We start from the raw sequence: 27,034 nt of genomic DNA on the forward strand, positions 1-27,034 counted from the left end.
ATATAGCAACACATGATCTTTTATTCTAACTTAGAAGGTGGGTGGTACAGAACCATCTCTTATCACCAGTTCAAAAATCCAGAAATCTTTGAAAACCAAAGCTTTTTTTTCATAAATTAGTTGACAGCAAATCTGACTTGATCTGAATCAATTTAATGACAAAAATCTCAAACTAGCATGAAGTTATTTATAGTCTTTTTTCTTCCATTTCATGTGAATATTTATCCATATATTTTATTGCATAAACATTACTATGTTTTGTTACCAGATGCTCACTGCCCTTGGGTATTATTTATGCCAAATATTATATATTTCATTTATTATCTTACTAAAATATGGAAAGTTCTGAAACAAATCTTACATCATGGGTTTTGGATAAAGGATTTACAGCTTAAATTATTCCCATTTTACATATAAGAAACTGAAAGGTGAAATTATTTGCCCGGATCTTTGAACCTAGGAATATTTACCTTCAAGTCAAATCTCAAGAATGGTCCAGAGATAGATGGAATATTTTAATTCAAATAAAGCTGTTAGGAACAGAATCTGTGTACCCTTATGTCAAATTAGTCAACTTAGGAAAAATATACTGCTTGTGATTTTAAATATAACAGTAGCAGTTCAAAACTGGCCAGCAGTTGATTTGTCTGAATTAATAGCCTATCACCTGTTTTTAAGAGGGTTATTAACCAAATGATTTGTATTCTGAAACTTGCCTTAAAATCCCAAAATATTTTTTAAAACATCAGTCCTTTTTGGTTTGTGCATTTAAAATAATGGATTAGGTGCTTAGAAGTCTATTCTCAAGCAATCACTCATTTTCATTAAATATTAGAACAAACATTCAGTTAGAATTAATTAATAACATGACGTAAACATTTTTATTTATAGGTATGATCACCGATCTTTTCATAGATAAGTTCAAGTTCAAAGGCACCAATGTGAAAACCAAAGTACCTCTTTTACTGGAGATTCTGGACAGTTATGACCAAAATGCATTGATTGGTTTCTTTGATGCTGCATGAAATATAAACAAGGTAAAGTTCCAAACAGTTGTCTGTTTAAATTACAAGCTAACTTTATAAACTTTTATTTCAAGTGATTTTTAGTATTATCAAAAAATATCAAGATATGGCTTTTTTTAGTAATACCTCTTTCTTTTGAGAAACAGAACTTTTTTAAAATTAGAATTTTTATTTTTAAAACAAGTAGAATGATTATAAGGGATTTTAATGAAATTTTTAGAAGTGGATATTTTAACTTTTAAGTTGAGAAATAGTATTCAGAAAATAATATATTCAAATATTTGACAGGCTATGCACACATACATATGTAAACTCCTTTACAGTTTTCAAAATATTTTTATATACATTACTTAACTTAATCTTCACAATATATATTTATTTCTGTTTTGTCAAAGCATTTAAGAAAGCTGATTCTTAGTGAGATAAAGTGATAAAGAGGACATGCTATTACTTTGTAAAGCTGGGATCAGAACCCAAGTTCTGGTGCCTGGCTTGTGTCCTGATTACTATGTATGCTGTCAACCAGTGGAAATAACATACCAGTTATTTTTTGCAGGAGTTGAGATTGACCTGCAACAGATTTTGCTCTTGTAGGTAATGTTTTGTGTCCCATGTTTATTTTGTGGTAGGCTTGAGTTGGCTTGGTACTGTAAATTGTGGCCAGGGAAATGAACAGAGTTTATACAGATTGGGAGCATCTTAATTTGATGTGCTGTGACCTGTAAAGCTATACAAGTGTACTATATTGAGTAGTAAAAAAATAGTGATGGCCTCTTTAGATTTTCTTGCACTAGTGTCCACTCATTTCCTTTTTATTATATATGTAGGAAAATATGACCTTAAAACTACAGAATTTTGTCCATTAATCTTATTAATTCATATTATTCATATTCAGGGGAATATTGTATTTAAACATTGTCTTAAAATGGTTTAAAGATTATAGTGGAAAACAAGCCATTTGTTTTTAAGAAGAACATACTTATGAACTTGTCAGAAAACAATAATGCTTAATTATATACCCTTATAGTTAATACTGATGTACAAGCCTTTTGTGTATTAAATGTGAAAACTTGTATAAGGCACATATTAATAAAAGTTTTATTTTAATAAGGTCATATTGTTTTTATTTAAAAACCTTCATTTCTAAGTAGAACACATAATTTAAGTCACTAGAATTTCACTGGGTGCTTTTTGTTGGCTGCCATAGTTTGGGGGAAAATAGATAAAAATTAATGACTATAGTTGAATTTCTTGTAGTATATTACTCCTTTTTATATATATCAACAGTAGTTCAAGGTGCTCCTTAATTGCATCCTCATTAGGAAAAATAAACATAAGCCTGAAGAAACATCTAAATGGTAAGAAGACATACCACTTGAGTATCACCTGCTGTGTAATAGACTTATTTAATCGTAACACCAAACGTATGACGTGTAAATATTATTACTCCCAGTTAACAGAGAAGAAAACTAAGTAAATTGATCAAGACTACCGGGCCAGTAAGTGGCTGATATTTTAGACCTTGGGAAACATGTCACTCAAGCTGACGTTCCCAGGGCTGAAGGACGGGGCACCCCACTAATAATTGCTAAAGTTTAACTCAGTTTTCCCTAGAGACCTCCCTTGCCCTGAGCAGAGGAACCGACTAGTGAAATCACCGTAAACTCAGACCCCGCCTCCCCGTCCGGGATGCAGGCGTTGTCCCTTCCGCCGCCGTTCGACGTTTCTCCGCCCCGCCCCTGTTGGGGGGGCTTTCGCTGCCGCTTTCACTACCCCGCGACCGTGTCGCCTCGATTGACGTAAAAAGCACTGGCCCTTTTCATTGGCCCATTTCAATAGTCGCGGGATACTTGAACTGCATGAACAGCCGCCGCTCCGGCGGGCTGCGAGCCTCATCTCGGGGGCGTCATTGACCCTTTACGCCTGGCAGTACCTACTTGGGCTCTTCACAACCTCCTCGGACCTACGCGATCCCGAGGGGGCGAGCGGGCAGGCTGGCTCGGGCTGCGGCGGGCGGCTACGGCTGGAGCATTCCTCGGCGGGACGGAGTGCACGCTGCTTGGCGCCGCAGGCTGATCCCGCCGCGCCCCCAGGAGCAGTGATGTTGGGCAGCTCAGCGGCCCGCGAGGCAGGCTCGGCGCTGCTAACACTGCAGAATGCAGCGCTCCAAGAGGACCAGGAGAACATCAACCCCGAGAAGGCGGTGGCCATCCAGCAGCCCCGGACCCGGGCGGGACTGGCTGTATTGAAGGCGGGGAACCCGCGGGTTCAAGCGCCGCAGCAGAGGCCCAAGACGCGCCGGGTAAAAAGATGAATGAGATACCTGCGAGAGGGTGGGCCGAGCGGGATTTTTGCATGAATTTAGCAGGCAGAGAATAGTGGCTAGAGCCGGTTCTCTGGGCTTTCTTAGGAAGGCCCCGGTCTGGAGTCTTCTTGATCCCTGGTTTTCTTGTGTGTGGGAAGCCACTGATAGTTTCTCCCATTGCTCTCCCAGCCAGCACTGTGCATTAATACTGCCTGTCTGCTGTCTACTGGGAGTATTTTTTCCATAGGTAATGCGAACAAACCAAGCCTTAAAACCCGAGTGTGGCCTTTGCCTGCCTCCGCGCCTTTATTTCCGCTTTTAAACCCCCGGCACTGAAGTAAGACCCCAACCTTCTGCTTCCTCCCATATGGTTAAGAGATTACCTCTAATTTAAGAAAGGATGTGAAAATACTTTGCTTTTGCTAAATTCCGCCATTTTACCGCATTTGCTCTGTTGCTCCACCCTGGGGTGAAAGTAGTGAACCAACACCTTTTGCCACTTCTTTCCTAAACTTGTCATCTTTCAGCTTGCCACTCTATTCATCTTGTGGCCTTGATTGGTTTTGCATAATTCCACTTAGTATGACTGTTTTTATAACCTTTGTAGGAATGTCTGTGACAAATTGGAACATCCCTTCTTTCTTCAGCTGCTCAAACTTTGTTGCCTGGGTTTTGTCCCACAGAGTCTAATTTTCCTTGACAGAGTATTTGGGAGTAAAAGCAGAGGCTGAGATCCAAAATGGGAAGAGAGCAATACTCCATGTAATAGGCTCAAAGCAAGTTATTCATTTGTTTTTAGGTTGCACCTCTTAAGGATCTTCCAACAAATGATGAGCATGTCACTGTTCCTCCTTGGAAAGCAAACAGTAAACAGCCTGCATTTACCATTCATGTGGATGAAGCAGAAGAGTCTCAAAAGAGGCCAGGTGAATTTAAGAAAACTGAATGTGAAGATGTCCTAGCTTTTAATTCAGCCATTACTTTACCTGGACCAAGAAAACCTCTGGTACCTCTTGATTATCCAATGGATGGTAGTTTTGGTAAGTTTTAAAGAACAATCTGAATCAAATCAATGTAATCAGTTATTAAATATTATCTTACATGATCCCTACTATATAATGAATTCAGTTTAATGTAACAAGTTTAGAAAGTGTGCGATTTTAGACCTCACAGCTAATACATGACCTAGTGACCTACCAAAGGACTCAAATCCTGATCGGGTGCTCCTTCTTATACTCTACCAATCACATCAATTTAATTAGATCTCAAGTACTTATTTTAATCTGACCTTGGAAATGTTTGCTTGATTGAGAGAATAAATTTCAGTTGTATTCATAAGAATCAGTTTGTACATACCACTTTATAAATAGAGTGCATTTTGAGGATGCAGCTTTAAATATTGTGATATCCAACATCTCTTCCAGCTTTAAAGTTTTGTGTCTATAAAACCAGTCTGAGTGAGTATCTGATACCAGAGAGGAACATTGTCCTCCTGTAAGTTAACAGTTGAACCATGGCTGTTTGCCCTCAACCACATAAATAAAGCTGCCATAAACAGCTCTCCCTAAAGTTTGCAGTTTTTTTTATCATAGGGCTAGTGGGTTCTCACTGGACAGTTCACTAAATCTAATCTTGTTTACTTTTAGTTCTGTTCTTGAGAGATGGTCTGGTAGTAGTAGGAAGGTCCTTTCATAAAATGAAAATTTGCAATAAATTTTTACCTCAAACTGAACCTTGAAGTGAAAAGAATAATGTATGATATTTACCTCAAAAGATAATTGAAAGTACTAAAAAATGAATCAGTTGTTGCAGTGTTTATTTGAACTGCCCATAACAAATCTAATTTTCTCATTAATATACTTGTTAGCCCTGCTTCTAGTTAATGTTTTGATTGTGCTTTGAATATGTCAGACTTTGGGATCTGCATGTGCAAACTTTCTTAGAGAAAGTCCTAGATATTATCTCAAAACTTGGATTTTAACTGTGCTTACAGAACCATGTCATCTGCTCCAGTCTCATAGAAAAAATAATGATACTTAATGATCCTCAAAATCATTTTCCTGTTAGTGGCCTGTCAGTATTTTTTCTTGTTATTTAAAATCATTCCAAATCTAAGTGGAGAGAAGTACGAAAACCAGAGTAAAATAGTGTATGTACTTTGTCATGAGAAGCTGTTTTTAAGGTGAAATAAATGCTTCAGTAGTGTGGGACTCCTCACAAGAGCAATCACTTTCAACTATTAACTTAAATAGAAAATTAAACAATGAACTTAATCATACCTTTGAATTCCCCCAGAGTCACCACATACTTTGGACATGTCAATTGTATTGGAAGATGAAAAGCCAGTAAGTGTTAATGAAGTACCAGACTACCATGAGGATATTCACATGTACCTTAGAGAAATGGAGGTAAAGGCTCTCTGAATCTATGCTTTATACTATTATTTAATGTGACAAAATTGGGAGGATAATATTTTTAAGTTTTTAATTGCTAGTGATTTACTCTGCCATACGTAATGTTTCTGGCATGTAGCATCTTTGTTGATGATAGGAATAATCTGATTGCAGTTTTAATACTGTACTAAGTAACTTTCTCAACAGGTTAAATGTAAGCCTAAAGTGGGTTACATGAAGAAACAGCCAGACATCACTAACAGTATGAGGGCTATCCTTGTGGACTGGTTAGTTGAAGTAGGAGAAGAATATAAACTACAGAATGAGACCCTGCATTTGGCTGTGAACTACATTGATAGGTTCCTTTCATCGATGTCTGTATTGAGAGGAAAACTTCAGCTTGTGGGCACTGCTGCTATGCTGTTAGCCTCGTAAGTCCAACTTGGTTTGTTGGATTAAGAGCGATCAGTACCTTTCTGTGTAGGGAAGGAATTTTAATTTTTGACCATGTGACATTTTAACATTCTGTGCAAGGCAGAGTTGGTGACTACTTTAGGGGTGGCAGTGTGTATGAAACTGTTGTCTAATTTAGGAAATTAATTTTCCCAGATCTGGATTCCAGTGTACCTTCTTGACTGAACATGGGGACTGGCTACATTTCAATACAGTAGGACAAGATTATGAAGTTGAAACGTGTGGTTCCTTCCATTAAAAAGTTTTCTTGCATATAAGCAAAATCTTATCTTTTCCCTATTAAGCCATAACTAAATTTAAAACTAAAACATAAACATTTATTTCTCTAAGAAAGTTTCCTGTGTTTTCAGTTACTTGGTGAGCTCTGGTACTTTTCCCATCTTGGGAAGTCTATCTCTCTTATTTCCTTTGACTGAACTGGGGAAAATGTTTCAAAAAGCCTTTATTTCTTTGGGTCTTTCAATTGTGTTTACCCAGTCTCTGCTAGAAATGGTCAGGCATTAATAACAACAGGCAGTGGGTGGAGAGTGTAGGTTTTGTATACATTCCGTGTATTTACTAAAGGGAGTTCAGACTTGGGATAAACAAACTTCTCTTAAAATGACTGATTACTTAAAACTTTTCTCATTGTAGAAAATTTGAAGAAATATACCCCCCAGAAGTAGCAGAGTTTGTGTACATTACAGATGATACTTATACCAAGAAACAAGTTCTGAGAATGGAGCACCTAGTTTTGAAAGTCCTTGCTTTTGACTTAGCTGCACCAACAGTCAATCAGTTTCTTACCCAATACTTTCTTCACCAGCAGTCTGCAAACTGCAAAGTCGAAAGTTTAGCAATGGTAAGTTCTTTTCATTTTGTTGAATGAAGATTCTTAGGTCACAGTTAAGGGCAAGTCCCAGTTTCATTATACAGCTTTGGTCAGGGGCTTACAGTTTTGGGGGAAGAATAATATAGTATGGAAGAAAGCCTGCTACTGGCTAAATATAAATTGTGAAAGCACTAAGGGTAGTGGTATGAGGATTAAGTCTTGAGAAATGGTAGCCAGAAAAGTTGTTCTTAAAGTCATTGAGAGGAAAAATGCAGGATGAGAGTGGATCAAAGCACTGAGATACTGGATATGTTTGGAGATGAAGCTATGGAAATTTTTTCCCATGGTTGCTATAAGAGCCTATCTTGAAAACAGGAAAATATTTGGTCAGAAGGCAAGGCTTTGAGATCTGAATACTATAGCTCTTGTGATCATAATATATATTTACCTTTTTCCAGTTTCTGGGAGAGTTAAGTTTGATAGATGCTGACCCCTACCTAAAGTTTTTGCCATCAATTATTGCTGGAGCGGCCTTTCATTTAGCACTCTACACAATCACAGGACAAAGCTGGGTATGTATTATGATGTCTTTGCACATATCTGCCTTGTGATTTAAATACTTGTGCCAGGTAAGTAATTGTCCTATACAACTGATGGCTGTTTCCATGTACTGACCTAGAAAACTTCAACTACATTGTTTAAAGTGCCTTGCCTGTTTAATAGCATTATGTAAAGTGCCTTGCCTGTTTAAAAGCATATTAAAGCATATGCTTGCTAGGTAGAAAGCTTCATTATTACTTACATTTAAAAGGTGTGCTTAAAGAATTAGGGCTCTAAGACCTGTTGCGCTAAGGGAAAGTAGTAACATTGATCAAAGTCAGCATAAAAGAGATGGAATAATGACTCACAAAAACTGGAAGATGTTAGTTGGAGGTTAATACTGAAATTTAAGAAAATTCAAGCTTAATGCCAGCTACTAACTCATTGTATTTAGTGTCTGTTACTAAAAACAAAACTCAATGGTTCTTTACTCCCTCCTCTGTAGCCTGAATCATTAGTACAAAAGACTGGATACACCCTGGAGAGCCTTAAGCCTTGTCTCATGGACCTTCACCAGACCTACCTCAGAGCACCACAGCATGCACAACAGTCAATAAGAGAAAAGTACAAAAGTTCAAAGTAAGAATTAACCTGAATAGATATAAAAGAAGCTTGCTTTTCTAGGTGATCACATGGTTGAGAGATCTTAACATTTTAACTTTATCAAAGGATTCACAAAACAGGCACAGCCTCCTTAGAATCTGTTCTCTTAGCAGGCCATGTGTTTTGAGTAGGTACTAGATGTGCTTTCCTGCATAAAAGGAGCGAGGGGACGGGGCACATGTGCTTGTTCTGGGGACCAATGATTTTATGACCATTCAGTCATACAAATAGCATTTTTGAGTTCCTAGTATAAGTATCAATCCATGATCTCCTTCACCTAAAGACTGTTTACTAAAGATGGGTTTTTTTCCTATTTACAGGTATCATGGTGTTTCTCTCCTCAACCCACCAGAGACACTAAATGTGTAACAGTGAAAGACTGCCTTTGTTTTCTAAGATGTAAATCACTCAAAGTATATGGTGTACAGTTTTTATCTTAGGTTTTAATTTTGCAATCATTCCTGAATACAGAAATTATGGTCAAGTACAAATTATGGTATCTATTTTTCAATGGTTTTAATTTGTATATCTTTTGTATATGTAATTATCTTAGATACTTGGCTAATTTTAAGTGGTTTTGTTAAAGTATTAATGATGCCAGCGGTCAGCATAAGAATAAGAATTAATAAATTGATCTGGAAAACTTGGTTTCTAAGTTAAATTTAATTTGAGGTAAAAATTTGACTTAAGAATTTCACTCAAAAATTTGGTTTACTATATAAGGGGAATGGGAAGGCTTCTGAAATTAAAAAAAAAAAGCAACAAAAGTCCTTATTCATTTTCCTAAGCAACTGAAACAATTTGCTGACTTGAGCATAACCTAGGGTATTTGGAATAAATCTGTTTATCAGTCATGATCCTGCGTTTATTTCAACCCCTGAACAACACTATGAAATGCTTTTCATCAGCCTTTACACTTTACCAAAGGAACAATCACTTAAAACCTGTTATGAAGTTCTCCAGTTTTATCCTAAAGCATAGTGTTAAAAAACTATATTAAAAAGTGACTAGATTTTAATGATAGCAAAATTAAAAAAAAAAGTGACTAGATTTTATAATGGATTTGTGAATTAAAAATACCCAAGTTTATTAGTGCTGAATAAATATCCTTTTAACAGTTACATACACAAATATACAACTTAGTTTTAATTAGTAGCTCTCTTCTTTTTTCTCTTTCTTACTGGCTTTTTGCTTGGTGCTTTTTCTTGTTTTTCACTGATAGTTTGTGTTCTGTGAAAAAAGTATATTAACAGTTTACTACTAACAGTATTAGTACTAGAAGCTGATCCCACAGATGATTTACAACTCATACCATTTTGCTTGTTAAAATTTTCCATCACCAGAATAGAAGGCCTTACTTAATTTTTTCTAGTAGGATGTAACATTTGCCAACTGTGAGAGTTAAAATGCTCTAACCTTGACAGACTTCTAAACAATTTTATAGAATTATGTCCTATCTAATGTTTACAAATCTCAGGTTGAAGAAACCATGGAAGGCTGGATTTCAAACGAAAAAGGGATGTTTTTGTTTACAGTAGGGTAAGATAAGAGTAAAACCAGAGAGCAAGTCTCTAATAATCTTGAGTATGTGTGTACATTGAAATAAACCACAGATTTGTTACCTTATTTTCTTTGGATTCTTGTCTGGTTCTAAAATGATCATTTCTTCTTCTTCACTGTCTGAGAGTACTATAGGGGCATCTTTAAGAAAATGTTAAGAAAGCAATATAAGTTATCTCTTGGAGAATTTCCACATAGGTTTATGTCAGCAGTTCTAAATTTCCATACAAACAGAGCTCAAGCTTCTCTTTGGGTGGAGCCTTAAGAAATATTTTTATTTCTTAAAAATTATTTAATTCCATAATCATTTAATATGTGCTTCTCTAAAGAAGGTACCACAGTTTCTCTTAGAATTTGCTAATTTTGAAGATCTAAATTTAAAATTTCTCTCTATTAAAACACCAGAAGGAAAACAGCTAGGAGCAGAATTGTTGGGTTGAAAGGCATATTTTTGCCAACTGCCCCCAGAAATTCCAAGATATAGTATATGAAGAACCCATTTCCTATATACCCTTAACCAAAGCTGGTATTTTTAAAATTGCCTAATAAAGTAGTCAAAAACTGTCTCATTTTTTGTTTTGAATTTATTTCCTTTATTACTACATGAAATGTGTTCCTGTCCACTTGTATCTCAGAATTATTTTATTTTTCCCATTTTTCTCCTGAGCCCTAGTTATGATATATATAAAATGTAAAATTAACTCTTCCCAGATGGTAGTATGTCTTCATATTTTGAGTTTTCAGTTAATTTCTTCCTTTGTTTGTGTACTTTAGAGAGGCTTCACTTGCCTCATCCTCCCAATTATCTTAGGTACACCTTCATTGTTCAGTTGAAAATACTACTGTTCAGACCAGCATCAAATGTCTAGCTATTAACCTCATTAATCTTAGAAAATTTATTTCACAAGTATATAAAGAGGCATATGCAAGGATGCTTACTGTAGCAGTGTAATACAAAAAAATAACACATTTAGTAATTAGAAATGATTAAACCAACTAGTTACCTTCAACTCTACAGAATTCTATGCAGCACTTAAAAAGATGTGGCTATTCTATATGTCATAACATGGAAAAACTTCCCAAGATTCATTCACAGTTCCTGTGTTTGAGCAGCTTACAATGGTGTACGTAAGAGTGAATAAATAAAGCTGACCCTTGAATAACACAGGATTTGGGGTGCCAACCCTCCATCTAGTCAAAATCCACATATAACTTAAATACTCCCCAAATACTTAAATGCTAATAGCCTACTACTGACTGGAAGTCTACTGATAACAGTTGATTAACACATACTTTTTGTTTTATACTTAATATATACTATATTCTTAATAAGCTTAGAGAAAAATATCTTCAAATTGTTGAAAATCTTAAAAGAAGATTCCAATATATTTACTGAAAACTGCATATAAGTGGACCCATGCAGTTCAAACCTGTGTTGTTTAGTGGTCCAGTGTACATGGAACAGGTCTGGAAGAATACCAGATAGAAGCAAGCACTGGGAAACCTGAATAAGGGTCCTAGTTGATGGATATTTTTCATCTTTAGAAAAAGCACCAGCAGGCTCTCAGTATTGTTTACAGGCAATAATTTTATTCCTTGAAAGGCAGGTAGGTATATGCATTACTCACTGAACAATATCCCCTTCCCTATTTTCTCAGCCAGGTTTAGTAAGTACATCCTTTAGTTCTCTGCCAGCCTAGTTCCTAGATCCATCTTTGTATGATTTCTATTCTAACTACATAAAAAAAATTCATGATTATTTTCTAGTAGGGTCCAAGCAAGAATTTCTCTGAAACAAAAATGTCCACAGCTGAAAACAATTTTTCCAGTTCTACAGCTTTCAGAATGCAAGGAACATAGGATTACCAGTATTCCAGGTAATTCTAGAATTCTGGGTTCTCATACTGTTCTAATATGGTAGTAATATGTGGCTATTTGATTTTATAGTAATTAAATAAAATTCAGAATTCTTCAGTCACAAGCTACATTTCAAATGCTCTATTGGCTACACGAGGCTAATGGCTACTATATTTGACTGTTGATATTAAACATTCTGTTAAAGTTCTATTTGGACAGCGCTACTCTTAATAAACATGATATGGGCTTTATGTTTGAGTCTACAACTAGAAAAGACAGCATTCAGACAAGAAAAAACAGCATTCAGGAATGAGATTGTTAAAAACTTCATCACGTTAAAACTGGCCTAGATATATATATACAAAAAGAACAAAACATTTTTTAATTAAAAATGCCACTACATATGGACACCAATGAGTACCACTACTCCACAAAGATAAGTGTATTCTTTTAGAAAATAACTGAAGTTAGCATTTTGGCCTGAAGAGTGTAGTTAAAATTAATCACAAAATATTTCGCTACTCTAAAAAAGGAACTGCTACCTAAAATCGGTAAGTGAAATAGATATGTATATATTACATAAAAACCATGAAGTATCCCCTACCTTGGCTTCCAATATTGGAAACTTCTACTCCAGTGTCCATTTTGACACTGTCGAGAATGACAGCTTCATCACTGCCACCTTCATTCTCATCTTCCTTGTCAGAGTCTTCAGGATCACCCCAGGAGTTTTCTATTCCCTCTCCAATCTGGGCAGTTCCAGGAGTCCACAGTACAGGTTGAGAAACACTTAGTAAGTTAAAACTGAATAACAGAAATATTGCTATTTGATACAGTGTTGAAAAAGGTAAGAATCAAAGTTTTCTTCCTTTAAAATTCAGTTGCCTCAAATTCTTATGAAAAAATATTTACTGGTAGCCATACTATGGATGGCTGAACAAAGAGGCAAAAAGAAAAAATTCAAACTCAGGATTTTATGGACACACTGGTGAGAAATATCAAGGGACAAACTGGCTCTCAACATACTAGTTGTAATAAACTTGGTGAATAGATGAATAATTTCAAGAACAATGTGTAAAGTGTATAAAGTACTTGACCATGCTATTGAAATTAAAGAACAATTTTCCAAAGGGAAATGAAATGCTATAAATTGGTTCTTAAAAGTAGAGAATTCTGGGTTTCTACAGGATAGCTCAAGAGGTGGTGGACGTTATCCCGATGACTTAATATGACTCATCAATACCTTGCAGCATGAATGTTTTCTCTAACGAAGTACAGTTGACCCTTGAACACACAGGGATAAGGGGCACTCACCCACTGTAGTCAATAATCTGTCAATAATAACTTTTGACTCCCCCCAATTTAACTATTAATAGCCACTGTTGATGGAAGCCTTACCAATAACATAGTCAATTAACAAACACATATTTTGTATATGTATTTTATATGTATTATATACTGTATTCTCAGAGTAAACAGAATTTTTTTTCCAAATTGCGACAAATCTCCAAAACACTTTCTGATGTATTTATTGAAAAAAATCGAAGTATAAGTGAACCTACAAGGTTCAAACCGGTCTTGTTCAAGGGTCAATTGTACAGTGTTTCAGCAAACAAATTTCAGTATGTATAGCCCTAATAATGCCAAAAGTATTATGAAACTTCTTGTTACTAAAAAAAACCACCCAATAAAGATACACTTCTGAAGGAGGTTCAGCTTCAGCAATGATTTCTTCTGCTTTCTCCTCTACATCAGAGGTATCGATAGGAGCCTTTTCCATTTTAAATGCTGTGATTCTTTGATTTGCTATAGACTCTGCAAAACCAAACTTTCCACCTTCTTTCCTGTGTGGAGATTTTTGAAGTGGGAGGGGAATGACACATGGGAGAGAAGACAGGAAGGGAGAAAAAAGTTAACTATTTTATCTTTTTGATGTATGAGAAACATAAGAGTTATTTTACTAACTTAATGTCACCAAGAGAAATAATAAAGTTTTTATTATTACCATTTACTGAACCATGTGCCAGACATGTGCTAAGTGCTTAAAATGTATTATTCTCTAATTCTCAAAGAGCCCTACCAGGTAGGCATTATCACTTCCCATACAGAAGATAGAACTGAAGTGCTAGGTTACAGAAATTGCTTAATAATTTCACAAAGTAAGAAATAGAGATAGTAATCAACCCATGTGTGTTCTTTACATTAAATTGACTTGCTAGATTTTTTTTCCTAAGAAAATGTATATTTTTAAAAGGAAAAATGTAGCTTTTAAATACAGATATTTAAATTGAAAATATAACAGAGGCCAATCAACTTACCAAAAACATTGTTATATTCAATGAGATTAACAGATGAGGAAATATGAAGTGTGAAAATTACATGGTTACCCTTATGCAAAAAAGATCCTTAACAAAAAAATCTATATAAAAATCTATTTAATTTTTTCTAAAAAAAAATTAAACTTACCTAACTTTCTGGTCATTCTCCAAAGCTTTCTGTATTAGCTCTGTAATTTCTGCTACTTTCACACCAGCTATTTTACTACATCTCAAAACCTATTTATAAAAGTGAGTAAGTGAATTCTGTTACTGAAAGATGACAAGCCAAATAGCTTTCTGTAACAAAACTAAAAACATAAGATTAGTTCTTCTACCATTATAATTAAAGCCTGATTTTTTTCTTCAAATATGAAAAAATAATACGTGTAAACACAAATTAAGGCAAGATGTGAGAGTTTTAAAAAGTGTGAAAGACTATCATGTTAAGGGAACAGACCTGAAAATTTTTTCTATGACAATGTAAAAGATACCACTGAAGAAGCCACAGACAGACATTATATGCTCAGGGATGCACTAACTTACTTCCTTTCTGTGTGGGTGATCCACAGCACCAGTTCAAGACATGGCTGTAGTGTCCCCTGGGGAAGCTTTAAAAAAGCAAAGATTCCCAGGCCTCAGGGACCTCATGGATCAATCTCTGGAGACAGGGATCTGTTTATGGTCATGATGCTGGTAATAATGACAATGATGGCAATAGTAGAAACTAACATTTACTGCACACTTAATAATATACTACACAGCGTAATATATCCATATCTAATTATCCTTATATCCTTCTAATAACAAGGTGTCAATAGTAACATTATTCCCTATTTTATAGATAAAGAATCTGGGGCAAAAAGATACCAAGTCATTTGCCGAAAGGAAGTTAGTGTATAAGGCAGAGCTGGAATTTCAAATAAAGCAGCCTCTGTACTACACGCTACCTGGCAATCTGCTTTCTAAAAGCCCCCATGTGAATCTGATATGTAGCTGGATTTGAGAACTTCTGTTCATGTAACCCAACTTCTAAGAGTAAAACTATCTTTTTACCAAATTTCTACTTTTTGACACTCATTTTTTGATAGGGACAGGAATCTCTTTCCTCAGTAGAAAGAAAAAAGCGTTCCTCTATCTAGAAGTAGACTCTGGAGGACGGTACATGGATGCTGCAGCAAGGAAGGATGGAGGATACCTTGTAGCTACCAGTAAACAGAGCATCATAATAGCACTGAAACCAGATTCTAACACATCCTAGAAGCAATTGAAAATATTGTTGGATTTCAGTAAAAAACAAAACCCTCTAAAGAGACCCATTCTTTATGGAACAATAATAAAAGCACTAACTTGATCTTTTAGCAGCATTATCCCACCACTGGACTGGATGGTACAAATCTCTCGATGTTTGTTCATGGCAATTACCAGCAAGCCATCCATTACACGTTCTTCTCGTTCATTGGGATCCACCAATAAATATGTTCTGCAATGCACGTTAAACAGACCAGAACAAATGAGGCTGAATACTTGCCAATTTTAAGATAATGAATGTTTTTAAAAGATGAATTAATAAAGCCAACACAGTGAAGGTCTGAGCCTGTGTATCTGACTAACTTTAATGGGAAAAGACAGAAGAGAATTATATCTTTTGGACACAAAATAAATGCTAAGTGGAAATTGCTAGTTATTACAGTAAAATTGCATTAAGTTCATATTGGTCTTATTTAAATAATACATAATGTAAACCTGATGCTATCTCTTGATTAAATTATTTGTGGCTCATTAATGAAAACTTAGATAACATTTATTTGGTTAATTTTAACGCTTCCCTAATGTCCTGTCCTCTGAAGTTCTAGGCTCTACTAGTGGCTCGTTAAAAAACATGCTATTTCTGCACCGTCCAATGTTAGCCTCTAATCACATGTGATTACTGAGCCCTTGAAATGTAACTAGTTCAATCTGAGATGTACTAAATTATAAAATACTGGATTTCAACAACTTAGTAAAAATAAACGAATGTAAAATACCTCACAAATAATTTTTAAGATATGGATCACATATTAAAATAATATTTAAGGTAGGCAAAATAACATGTATCAAAATTAATTTTACCTAGCTTTTTAATGGGGATACTGGAAAATTCTGAATTCCATATATAGTTCATGTTATATTTCTACTAGACAGTGAGTGCTGTTCTATTTCTAATGCAATTCAATGCTATACTGTTGGAAACTTGAAAGATTTTCTCTAGTTCTTACGCATAAATTATTAAAATATTTATATCTCCCTTTGTTTCTAAAGAAATTTAAGGTTAAAGCTTTCATTTAAATGCACCATTGCATGAACCTAAGACTCCAGGTTTTCTACTGAAGGAGGAAATTGCAGAGTTGTGGTAAAACTGCGGGAGAACTAAAGGAAATGAGATTTTTTTTCCCATTTGTGAACCACTCTCCTGTGACCTACTCCATGTAATAAACTACTATAATATGATCTAAAGTCCTCTGCCTTTCATTAATCCAGTTATTCTCACGTCACTTTCCCAAATTAGAGCCTAGCACACAATTCTCTCAACACTTGTACTTCTCTAGGAAAGATAAGACACTACCATGTGGCAATAAATTCATATTATAAGTATTCCATGAAATGAAAAACATTATTAAGTCTCTTCATTATAGAAGAGTTTGTCACCTCTATTGAGAAAGCTCTTTGCCAACTAATCCCTTACGAAGAAAGGAAAGAACTGTAAGGTGCTTTAATACTGGAGAAGGGGTTTGGTTCATTTGTCCATGGCACATTCGAGTAGGACAAAAAAGTTCCTACCTGCATTTATCACCTTAGCCCATGACAAGGATGAGACTTACCCTTGTTGGAAGAAGGCAAAACTGACACAAATGGGCATGTGGTGGATGCTTAATGGTACAGGATCACGCTCTTCAGGTGTATACTGTTTGAAAATAAAAGTTTGAATAATTATAGTCACTAAGTTCAAAACATACAAAAAAACCACCTTGGACATTAAATATGAAAATAAAAAATAAAACTCCGCTAATCCTCAGTGAGTACCTAGATAAGTCTTTTATAATTACCTATATGACTTTGCCACTCATGTTCCTTAAAACTTTGTCAAAGAACTTTATAGAGGTAAAATTTAAATACCATAAAATCCACTCTAAGTATATGATTCACTGATTATCAAATGTATGGTTATGTAACTACCACCTCAATCCAGTTTTTTTTTTTAACACTTCCATTACCTGTCAAAATTCTCTTGAGCCTGTTTGCAGTGAATTCTCACTTCCACTTCCGGCCCCAAGCATCCACTGATTTACTTTCTGTCTCTATAAAACAGCCTTTTCTGGGCACTCCAAGTAAGTGGAATTAAACAGTTTTTAGCCTTTTGTGTCTCCCTCCTTTCAACTTAGCATGTTTCATCCATTTTGTAGTACCTATACATAGTCTGGCCTTTTCTTACTGCTAAATAGTATTCCATTGTGTGGATATAACATATTTTGTATTTCCATTCACCAATTGATGGACATTTGGATTGTTTCCAGCTTTTGGCTACTAAAATAATGCAGCTATGAATGTTCACATGAAGTTGTTGAGTGAAAATATACTTTCATCCCTCCTGAGTAGATGCCTAGGCATGGAATCACTCGGTTGTGTAAGTGTACACTGAAGTTCTTAAGAAACTGCCAAATTTTTACAAGGTGCCTACATCATTTCACATCACAACTAACAATAACTCGATAGTATTTTTTTTGGTATTATTAATCTACAATTACATGAGGAACATTATGTTTACGAGACTCCCCCCCATCACCAAGTCCCCCTGACATACCCCATTGGTCACTGTCCATCAGCGTAGTAAGATGCTGTAAAATCACTACTTGTCTTCTCTGTCTTGCACAGCCCTCCCCATGCCCCACGCCACATTATATATGCTACTCGTAAAGTCCCCTTTCTTTTTCCCCCCTTCTCCCTCCCTTCCCACCCATCCTCCCCAATCCCTTTCCCTTTGGTAACTGTTAGTCCTTTCTTGGGTTCTGTGATTCTGCTGCTGTTTTGTTCCTTCAGTTTTTCCTTTGTTCTTATATTCCAAATATGAGTGAAATCATTTGGTACTTGTCTTTCTCCGCCTCGTTTATTTCACTGAGCATAATACCCTCTAACTCCATCCATGCTGTTGCAAATGGTAGGATTTGTTTTCTTCTTACGGCTGAATAATATTCCATTGTGTATGTACCACATCTTCTTTATCCATTCATCTACTGATGAATACTTAGGTTGCTTTCATTTCATGGCTATTGTAAATAGTGCTACGATAAACATAGGGGTGAATCTGTCTTGTTCAAATTGGGCTGCTGCATTCTTAGGGCAAATTCCTAGAGGTGGGATTCCTGGGGCAAATGCTATTTCTATTTTGAGCTTTTTGAGGAACCTCCATACTGCTTTCCACAATGGTTGAACAAATTTACATTCCCACCAGCAGTGTAGGAGGGTTCCCCTTTCTCCACAACTTCGCCAACATTTGTTGCTGTTTGTCTTTAGGATGGTGGCCATCCTTACTGGTGTGAAGTGATATCTCATGGTGGTTTTAATTTGCATTTCACTGATGACTAGTGATGTGGAGCATCTTTTCATGTGTCTGTTAGCCATCTGAATTTCTTCTTTGGAGAACTGTCTGTTCAGCTCCTCTGCCCACTTTTTAATTGGATTGCTCGCTTTTTGTTTGTTGAGGTGTGTGAGCTCTTTATATATTTGGATGTCAAGCCTTTATCGGATCTGTCATTTATGAATATATTCTCCCTTACTGTAGGATGCCTTTTTGTTCTATTGATGGTATCCTTTGCTGCACAGAAGCTCTTCAGCTTGATATAGTCCCACTTGTTCATTTTTGCTTTTGTTTTCCTTGCCTAGGGAGATATGTTCATGAAGAAGTCGCTCACGTTTATGTCCAAGAGATTTTTGCCAATGTTTTTTTCTAAGAGTTTTATGGTTTCATGACTTACATTCAGGTCTTTGATCCATTTAGAATTTACTTTTGTGATTGGGGTTACACAATGATCCAGTTTCATGCTCTTAGATGTAGCTGTCCAGTTTGGCCAACACCAGCTGTTGAAGAGGCTGTCATTTCCCCACTGTATGTCCATGGCTCCATTATCATATATTAATTGACCATATATGTTTGGGTTAATGTCTGGAGACTCTATTCTGTTCCACTGGTCTGTGGCTCTGTTCTTGTGCCAGTACCAAATTGTCTTGATTACTGTGGCATTGTATTTGAGCTTGAAGTTGGGGAGCGAGATCCCTCCCACTTTATTCTTTCTTCTCAGGATTGCTTTGGCTATTCAGGGTCTTTGGTGATTCCATACAAATTTTAGAACTATTTGTTCCAGTTCGTTGAAGAATGCTGTCAGTAATTTGATAGGGATGGCATTGAATCTGTAGATTGCTTTGGGCAGGGTGGCCATTTTGACAATATTATTTCTTCCTAGCCAAGAGCATGGGATGAGTTTCCATTTGTTAGTGTCCTCTTCAATTTCTCTTAAGAATGTCTCATAGTTTTCAGGGTACAGGTCTTTCACTTCCTTGGTTAGGGTTATTCCTAGGTATTTTATTCTTTTTGATGCAATTGTGAATGGAATAGTTTTCCAGATTTCTCTTTCTATTAGTTCATTGTTAGTGTTTAGGAAAGTCTCAGATTTCTGTGTATTAATTTTGTATCCTGCAACTTTGCTGTATTCCGATATAAGTTCCAGTAGTTCTGGAGTGGAGTCTAATTTAGGGTTTTTTATGTAAAATATCATGTCATCTGCAAATAGTGACAGTTTGACTTCTTTACCAATATGGATTCCTTATATTTCTTTGTTTTGTCTAATTGCCGTGGCTAGGACCTCCAGTACTATGTTGAATAGCAGTCGGGAGAGTGGGCATCCCTGTCTTGTTCCCGATCTCAGAGGAAATGCTTTCAGCTTCTCACTGTTCAGTATGATGTTGGCTGTGGGTTTTTCATATATGGCCTTTATTATGTTGAGGTACTTGCCCTCTATACCCATTTTGTTGAGAGTTTTTATCATGAATGGATGTTGAATTTTGTCAAATGCTTTTTCAGCATCTATGGAGATGATGATGTGATTTTTGTCCTTCTTTTTGTTTATGTGGTAGATGATGTTGATGGATTTTCAAATGTTGTACCATCCTTCCATCCCTGAGATGAATCCCACTTGATCATGGTGTACGATCCCCTTGATGTACTTTGAATTCGGATTGCTAATATTTTGTTGAGTATTTTTGCATCTATGTTCATCAGGGATATTGGTCTGTAATTTTTCTTTTTGGTGGGGTCTTTGCCTGGTTTTGGTATTAGGGTGATGCTGGCTTCATAGAATGAGTCTGGAAGTATTCCATCTTCTATTTTTTGGAAAACTTTAAGGAGAATGGGTATTATGTATGTCATCTGTGTATGTCTGATAAAACTCCACAGTAAATCCATCTGGCCCAGGAGTTTTGCTCTTGGGTAGTTTTTTGATTACCAATTCAATTTCGTTGCTGGTAATTGGTCTGTTTAGATTTTCTATTTCTTCCTTGGTCAGTCTTGGAAGGTTGTATTTTTCTAAGGAGTTGTCCATTTCTTCTAGGTTTTCTAGCTTGGTAGCATATAGTTTTTTGTAGTATTCTCTAATAATGCTTTGTATTTCTGTGGGGTCCATCATGATTTTTCCTTTCTCATTTCTGATTCTGTTAATGTGTATAAATTCTCTTTTTCTTTTTATAAGTCTAGCTAGGGGCTTATCTATTTTGTTTATTTTCTCAAAGAACCAGCTCTTGGTTTCATTGATTTTTTTCTATTGTTTCATTCTTCTCAATGTTATTTATTTCTTCTCTGATCTTTATTATGTCCCTCCTTCTGCTGAATTTAGGCCCTATTTGTTCTTCTTTTTCCAGTTTCAGTAATTATGACTTTAGACTATTCATTTGGGATTGTTCTTCCTTCTTTAAATATGCCTGGATTACTATATACTTCCCTCTTAGAACTGCTTTTGCTGCATCCCACAGAAGTTGGGGCTTTGTGTTGTTGTCATTTATCTCCATATATTGCTTGATCTCTATTTTAATTTGGTCATTGATCCACTAATTATTTAGGAGCATGTTGTTAAGCCTCCATGTGTTTGTGAGCCTTTTTGCTTTCTTTGTACAATTTATTTCTAGTTTTATACCTTTGTGGTCTGAGAAGCTGGTTTGTAGAATTTCAATCTTTTTGAATTTACTGAGGCTCTTTCTGTGGCCTAGTATATGGTCTATTTTGGAGAATATTCCATGTGCACTTGAGAAGAATGTGTATCCTGTTGCTTTTGGGTGTAGAGTTCTGTAGATGTCTATTAGGTCCATCTGTTCTAGTGTGTTTTTCAGTGACTCTGTGTCCTTATTTATTTTCTGTTTGGTGGATCTGTCCTTTGGAGTGAGTGCTGTGTTGAATTCTCCTAAAATAAATGCATTGCGTTCTATTTCCTCCTGTAATTCTGTTAGTATTTGTTTCATATATGTTGATGCTCCTGTATTGGGTACATGTATATTTATAATGGTTATATCCTCTTGTTGGATTGACCCCTTTATCATTATATAATGTCCTTCTTTATCTCTTGTGACTTTCTTTGTGTTGAAGTTTATTTTGTCTGATACTAGTACTGTAACACCTGCTTTTTTCTCCTTATTGTTTGCATGAAATATCTTTTTCCATCCCTTGACTTTTAGTCTGTGCAAGTCTTTGGGTTTGAGGTGAGTCTCTTGTAAGCAGCATATAGATGGGTCTTGCTTTTTTATCCATTCTATTACTGTGTCTTTTGGTTGGTGCATTCAGTCCATTTATATTTAGGGTGATTATTGAAAGATATCTACTTATTGACATTGCAGGCTTTAGGTTCATGGTTACCAAAGTTCAAGGTTAGCTTCTTTACTATCTTACTGTCTAACTTATCTCACTTATCAGCTATTATAAACACTGTCTGATGATTCTTTCTTTCTCTCCCTTATTCCTCCTCCTCCATTCTTTGTATGTTAGGTGTTTTTTTTGTACGTGTGCTCTTTTGTGTTTCTTTTGCCTGCTTTTGTGGGTAGTTGATCTTATTTTTTGCCTTTAGTTAGTATTTGATTTTTCTGCTTTCTTTGCTGTGATTTTATTTTCTCTTGTGACATCTGTTTAGCCTTAGGTGTACTTCCATCTAGAGCAGTACCTCTAAAATACCCTGTAGACATGGTTTGTGGGAGGGAAATTCTCTCAACTTTTGCTTGTCTGGGAATTATTTAATCCCTCCTTCGTATTTAAATGATAATCGTGCTGGATACAGTATCCTTGTTCAAGGCCCTTCTGTTTCATTGCATTAAATATATCATGCCATTCTCTTCTGGCCTGTAAGTTTTCTGTTGAGAAGTCTGATGATAACCTGATGGGTTTTCCTTTGTAGGTGACCTTTTTTCTCTCTCTGGCTGCCTTTAATACTCTGTCCTTGTCTTTGATCTTTGCCATTTTAATTATTATGTGTCCTGGTGTTGTCCTCCTTGGGTCCCTTGTGTTGGGAGTTGTGTGTGATTCCGTTGTCTGAGAAGCTATTTCCTCCCCCAGTTTGGGGAAGTTTTCAGCAATTATTTCTTCAAAGACCCTTTCTATCCCTTTTTCTCCCTCTTCTTCTTCTGGTACCCCTATAATGTGGATATTGTTCTGTTTCGATTGGTCACAGTTCTCTTAATATTTTTTCATTTCTGGAGATACTTTTATCTCTCTCTGCATCAGCTTCTCCGCATTTCTGTTCTGATTTCTATTCCATTAATGGCCTCTTGCATCTCGTCCATTTTGTTTTTAAGTTCTTAGAGATTGTTTTATTTCTGTATTCTCCCTCCTTAGCTCTTGCATATTTCTCTGCAAGTCCATCAGCATGGTTATGACCTTTATTTTCAATTCTTTTTCAAGAAGATTGGTTAAATCTATCTCCCCAGATTCCCTCTGAGGGGAGGATGTCTGGATTATTCTGGTCTGGATTAAATTCTTCTCCCTTTACATGGTGATAGAGGTAGTCGTAGGCAGTTGGCGCATGTGTCAGCTGGGAGAACCAAGTCCCTCTCCACTTGCTTCTTTTCCTGGGAGAATAGCGACCCCAAGTGGCTTGTGCTGGACAGTTGCACTCAGATGCAGTCTGATTCTTGCCCGGGCCGCTGTGAAGGAAGGTATGCATGGCTGCTGTGGGCGTGGCCAGTCTCAGGCTGCTACTCCGCTATGGTGGGGCTGTGCTGGAGGGGGAATGGGCGGGAGGCTGTTTATCACCGTGAGGGGCCTCAGAGCTGCCCTGCCACCCAGGAGGTTAGTGCGCCTGGAGTTCCCCAGGATTCCCAGCTGCTCAGCTGAGTGCGCCAGGATGCTTCTGTCCAGCTGTGAGGCTCTTGTCCCTTTTAGACTTTTAAATAGATTCGCTTTTCTTTTGTCCCAGGGGTCTTGGCTGTGGGAACCTGCTCACAGGTTTTACTGTTCCATTTCCCTAGTATCCAGCACAGCATGCACTGTATGTCTGCGCTCCCACTGCGGATGACTAGGACTGGGTATTTAGCAGTGTTGGGCTCCCTCTCCCTCCCCGGTCCGACTCCTCCCGCCGGTGAGCTGGGGTAGGGGTGTCACTCGGGTCCCACCGGGCCGCGGCTTGTATCTTACCCCCTTCGCGAGGCACTGGATTCTCGAAGATGTAGATGTAGCTTTGCTGTTGCCCTGTATCTTCTGGTCTCTCTTTTAGGAATAGTTGTATTTGTTGTATTTTCAAAAATATATATTTTTTTGGGAGGAGATTTCCACTGTCCTACTCTTGCCACCATCTTGGCTCCTCTCCAACTCTATAGTATTTTTAATGGCTATCTTTTTTTTTTTGTCTACTAATCACTCACTTTTTTTTTGTTTCCTTATACCAACTCCCTTCTCTGAAGGAACATGGCTGTACTGTTAATATACCTTTGTCCCTACCTCTTAATATTCAGTCTCTCTCCAGTCTAATGCCTGCAAGTAGCATCATCAATAACTGCTCAGAGAATTTAGGCATCTGAGGTTTCCTTTTACAACTTCAGGACTCAAACTACCATGACAGTGCATTTTCATTATTTTACATGCAACTGATATAAACTGAAATAGACACACTCAGCATAAGAGACAAAGTACATACTATAGTCAATCATTTTCAAAACGTGGTCCTTGCACCAGCACCATCAGTACACCTGTAAGGTCAAATTCGTACGTCTTACCCCCATCCTACTCTAAGGGATGCTTAACAAGCCTCCCAGGGATTTCTGGTGGACTTTGCCAGCATAAGCCCAGACATCTCACTGTGCTCAGAATCATGTATTCTGGGAGCTTACCAATGTTACTTCATCTCCTTGGACAGAGACATCAGGTCTTCGGAAGTGACACAAGGCTACAATTGCAGCAATGCTGGCAGCATCTATAATATTTCCATCATGATTTAACAAATGCAGGTCTACACGTATTTGCCAAACCTGAATGTGAATTAAAACAAAAATAAATTCTAACTGATCACATCCAGTGGCTATTTATAAGGAAAAGTTAACAGAGTATGCAGATTCTTCTCTTGATGCTAAAACATACAATTACTCCTTCTACTGTATCAGTAAAAATTTATTCAGAAAAATGGTAGGCCAGACCATCTGATACACCAATAGTTCAGCTTTCTATGTATCATGTGACAATAGTAAACTATATACTGTAAATAAATAGAACTATACCATACTTAATACTAAGATTTCCCTAATTCCAAGATTAATTTTATTTGTATTCTGTCTCCCAACTTAAAAACCTCAAACTTCTAGGTTTTCCTTTACAATACTTAAGATAACCTTATAAGTAATACAAATAGGAAGTATCATATTCAATATGGAATGTGGAAATCTAACTGACTTCTCTGGAGTCAAAAAAATGACCAAAATACCCTCATCAAGAATAAAGTTCTAAAATTACACAGCACAATTTATTGAGAAAGATTTCCAATGCTAGCCTATCACCAACTCACTGTATGGCCCTGTATATGTCAATAAACCTACCCAAATGAAAGAATAAACCCATTCTTCAGTTCTTCATCCATAAAAAAGGAAGTTACCTGCTTCTATCAACTCAAATAATCTAGTGAGAATATATGAAAAACCAAAAGTTCTTTGAATAAACATTTTTACACAAATACAAGTTGCTATTTTCACCAATGTTTTTTGTCCCTTCAAAAAGAGATGACACAAGTTCTGTGGTTAACACTCAGAAATATTTGAAGTGAAGGGAGCCAGTATATAACTGAATTAACTGAAGCTCTGAGAATGAAAGCACAAATACACAGATCCATGAATCAACAATACTCATCCTAAGATTAAGAATTTGGGGCATATTCCCCACCTTTTCACCAGCAACAACACAGAGAGATTCAGTGTCTATACACTTCGAATTTCTTAGACATCTTTCCAAGAGTCGGTTCAACTTCACCAAGAGATCTGACTGCCTATGAAAACAGGAATGAACTAATGTCATAAACTGTAACACCAAGCATTAAAACAATAGCTTGCTGCTGTTATGTTCTCTAGCTAAAGCAGCTTAAGAAAAAGATTTAAATACCTGCCAGGTTCAAAAGCTGGGGCAGCCATCTGAGAGAGTTCAAGGTTAAAAAAAAGAATACCTTCTGTTGCCCTATTGAGTTTTGGAGAAACAAGTTCACAGGAAACCTGTCCAAGAATTCTGCCGAGATAAAATACAGTGTGTTAACTAAATATATATCCTTTTAAATTTAAAAATAAAAAGAAATCTAAAACAGATACCAGTTGATTTTTTATCTTACTGAGTAATAACCCCATACACAGCATGATGTATGATGAAACCATATATACTAGTAGAACATATAACAAAATAAAGCACATATTGGCATACCCAAAGATATGACAGGAAAAAAAACAGCTATTACAATAGTGACTTTCACAGATTAAAAAAACAAATCAATGACCTTTACTTCTCTTTTCTAAAACAAGTATTTACTGATACAAGACGGCATGAAAACTAGAGACTTTGTAAGGGTTTTCATATGGCATGGTTTGCCAGCATTACCTGACCAATAGCCTCACAACTTCCAAATTACTATTAAAAACATAATTCTCATGACACTCAGGAAAAAGAAGAAAGTAGAACTTAATGAAAAGTACAGGAAACGAATTCAGTGCTGGTTGCATATGATTTCTATAGCGGTCAGAAAGAACTATGTGATACTCAGATGACAGAAAATATTTAAAAACAAAGTGTTACAAAACCAAAAAAACCTTATTTTTGGCAGCTAAAGTACTGTTTAGACTTATTAGCTGCTTTGTAAAAAACTGAATCAGTAAGGTACCTTTAAACGTCTTCTTATTAAACTTAACTTGAATCCTTTGTTACCTTGTTTTACCAAGTTCCACAATACAGCACCCATAATCTGTTCCAAACGAGATCCTGATGTTCCTATAATCATAGGTTTGTCTGCCATCCAGCCGCTGTAAGCGCAACATTCATTCGTTTAGTCCCTTCAACGAACACTTACTGAGCAGGTACTTTTTGCCAGGCCCTAAACACTGGAGGAAAGGGGGATCCTAACCCCCTCCCCCCCCCCACCCCAGGAAAGCGGAAACCTGGTGCCGAAGCACTAACAGTCACTTGAAAACACACACTTGAACCAAACAAACCCTGAGGGATGGGGGGCGCACTAGCCATTCCCCGGTGGCTCACGAGGCCTGCGAGGGCCAGGTCTGTGCGTGCAAGCTGAAAAGCTGCTGGCTTTCTACGCAGCGCGAAGTTCCCCGGGACTATTTACCTTCTTCTCTTCGATGGCGCGGAGTAGGAAGCGGCGCTCGCAGTTTGAAAGTGGTGTCTCCTTCATGCTATCGGGTCACGGGACCCACAGCACCCGAATCACCCACCAGCACAGGAATCCACGGATAGAAGTGAATCCGAGCTTCTTCACGCGCGCACTGATCGCTGGCAGCGCAGAAGATTTGCGTCATCAAAGCTTGGCGGCTGAAGGTGGGAAAGCAAAGGC

General features: G+C 36.7%; 4 protein-coding genes across 7 annotated transcripts in view; 3 read left to right on the forward strand and 1 right to left on the reverse strand.

Annotated features, from left to right (window-relative positions):
• The window catches only part of BBS7 (Bardet-Biedl syndrome 7), a 37,099-nt gene extending 32,842 nt beyond the window's left edge, over positions 1 to 4,257 (forward strand). For 2 of the 3 annotated variants that reach the window (XM_073237096.1, XM_017665306.3), the window contains one exon: positions 892 to 2,136. In XM_073237096.1, the coding sequence (XP_073093197.1) occupies positions 892 to 1,025 (134 nt within the window). In that variant the 3' untranslated portion in view covers positions 1,026 to 2,136. Of the gene's footprint in view, positions 1 to 891; positions 2,137 to 4,129 lie in introns of those variants that run through there. The other variant, XM_073237095.1, reaches the window with a different exon arrangement.
• CCNA2 (cyclin A2) lies at positions 2,295 to 9,065 on the forward strand. The gene is made up of 8 exons (XM_017665304.3): positions 2,295 to 3,327; positions 4,130 to 4,370; positions 5,626 to 5,738; positions 5,931 to 6,154; positions 6,831 to 7,038; positions 7,467 to 7,580; positions 8,054 to 8,187; positions 8,532 to 9,065. Exons 1-8 carry the CDS (start codon positions 3,127 to 3,129, stop codon positions 8,578 to 8,580), a joined length of 1,284 nt encoding a protein of 427 aa, XP_017520793.2. The 5' UTR covers positions 2,295 to 3,126; the 3' UTR covers positions 8,581 to 9,065.
• Positions 9,066 to 9,255: 190 nt separating this feature from the next.
• Positions 9,256 to 26,978, reverse strand: EXOSC9 (exosome component 9). Of its 2 annotated transcripts, XM_017665303.3 has the most exons (12): positions 26,810 to 26,978; positions 26,398 to 26,492; positions 25,591 to 25,710; positions 25,375 to 25,477; positions 24,336 to 24,473; positions 16,805 to 16,887; positions 15,294 to 15,426; positions 14,095 to 14,183; positions 13,326 to 13,472; positions 12,233 to 12,417; positions 9,834 to 9,912; positions 9,256 to 9,441 (listed from the first exon to the last, which is right to left on the reverse strand). In XM_017665303.3, the coding sequence occupies exons 1-12, from the start codon at positions 26,873 to 26,875 to the stop codon at positions 9,357 to 9,359; spliced, it is 1,323 nt and encodes a 440-aa protein (XP_017520792.1). In that variant the 5' UTR covers positions 26,876 to 26,978; the 3' UTR covers positions 9,256 to 9,356. The 2 variants fall into 2 exon arrangements, with proteins under 2 accessions (XP_017520792.1, XP_036856895.1); XM_037001000.2 differs by lacking the exon at positions 26,398 to 26,492 and having other exon boundaries at positions 26,810 to 26,949.
• SMIM43 (small integral membrane protein 43) overlaps positions 26,874 to 27,034 on the forward strand; it is a 51,555-nt gene continuing 51,394 nt past the window's right edge. The window contains exon 1 of the mRNA XM_073237097.1: positions 26,874 to 27,018. Within this exon, the coding sequence (XP_073093198.1) occupies positions 26,874 to 27,018 (145 nt within the window). The remainder of the gene's footprint in view (positions 27,019 to 27,034) is intronic.

The sequence above is a fragment of the Manis javanica genome, chromosome 5 (assembly GCF_040802235.1).
Source record: "Manis javanica isolate MJ-LG chromosome 5, MJ_LKY, whole genome shotgun sequence".
Lineage (NCBI taxonomy): Eukaryota > Metazoa > Chordata > Mammalia > Pholidota > Manidae > Manis > Manis javanica.

Coding starts and splice junctions, on each gene's coding strand:
- CCNA2 (XM_017665304.3), top strand. CDS start 3,127: ATGTTGGGCAGCTCAGCGGCCCGCGAGGCAGGCTCGGCGCTGCTAACA. Junction 5,739..5,930: donor TGTACCTTAGAGAAATGGAG/GTAAAGGCTCTC, acceptor CTTTCTCAACAG/GTTAAATGTAAGCCTAAAGT. Junction 8,188..8,531: donor GAAAAGTACAAAAGTTCAAA/GTAAGAATTAAC, acceptor TCCTATTTACAG/GTATCATGGTGTTTCTCTCC.
- EXOSC9 (XM_017665303.3), bottom strand. CDS start 26,875: ATGAAGGAGACACCACTTTCAAACTGCGAGCGCCGCTTCCTACTCCGC. Junction 25,711..26,397: donor GTGGAACTTGGTAAAACAAG/GTAACAAAGGAT, acceptor TTATCTCGGCAG/AATTCTTGGACAGGTTTCCT. Junction 25,478..25,590: donor CCAGCTTTTGAACCTGGCAG/GTATTTAAATCT, acceptor CTGTTTTCATAG/GCAGTCAGATCTCTTGGTGA.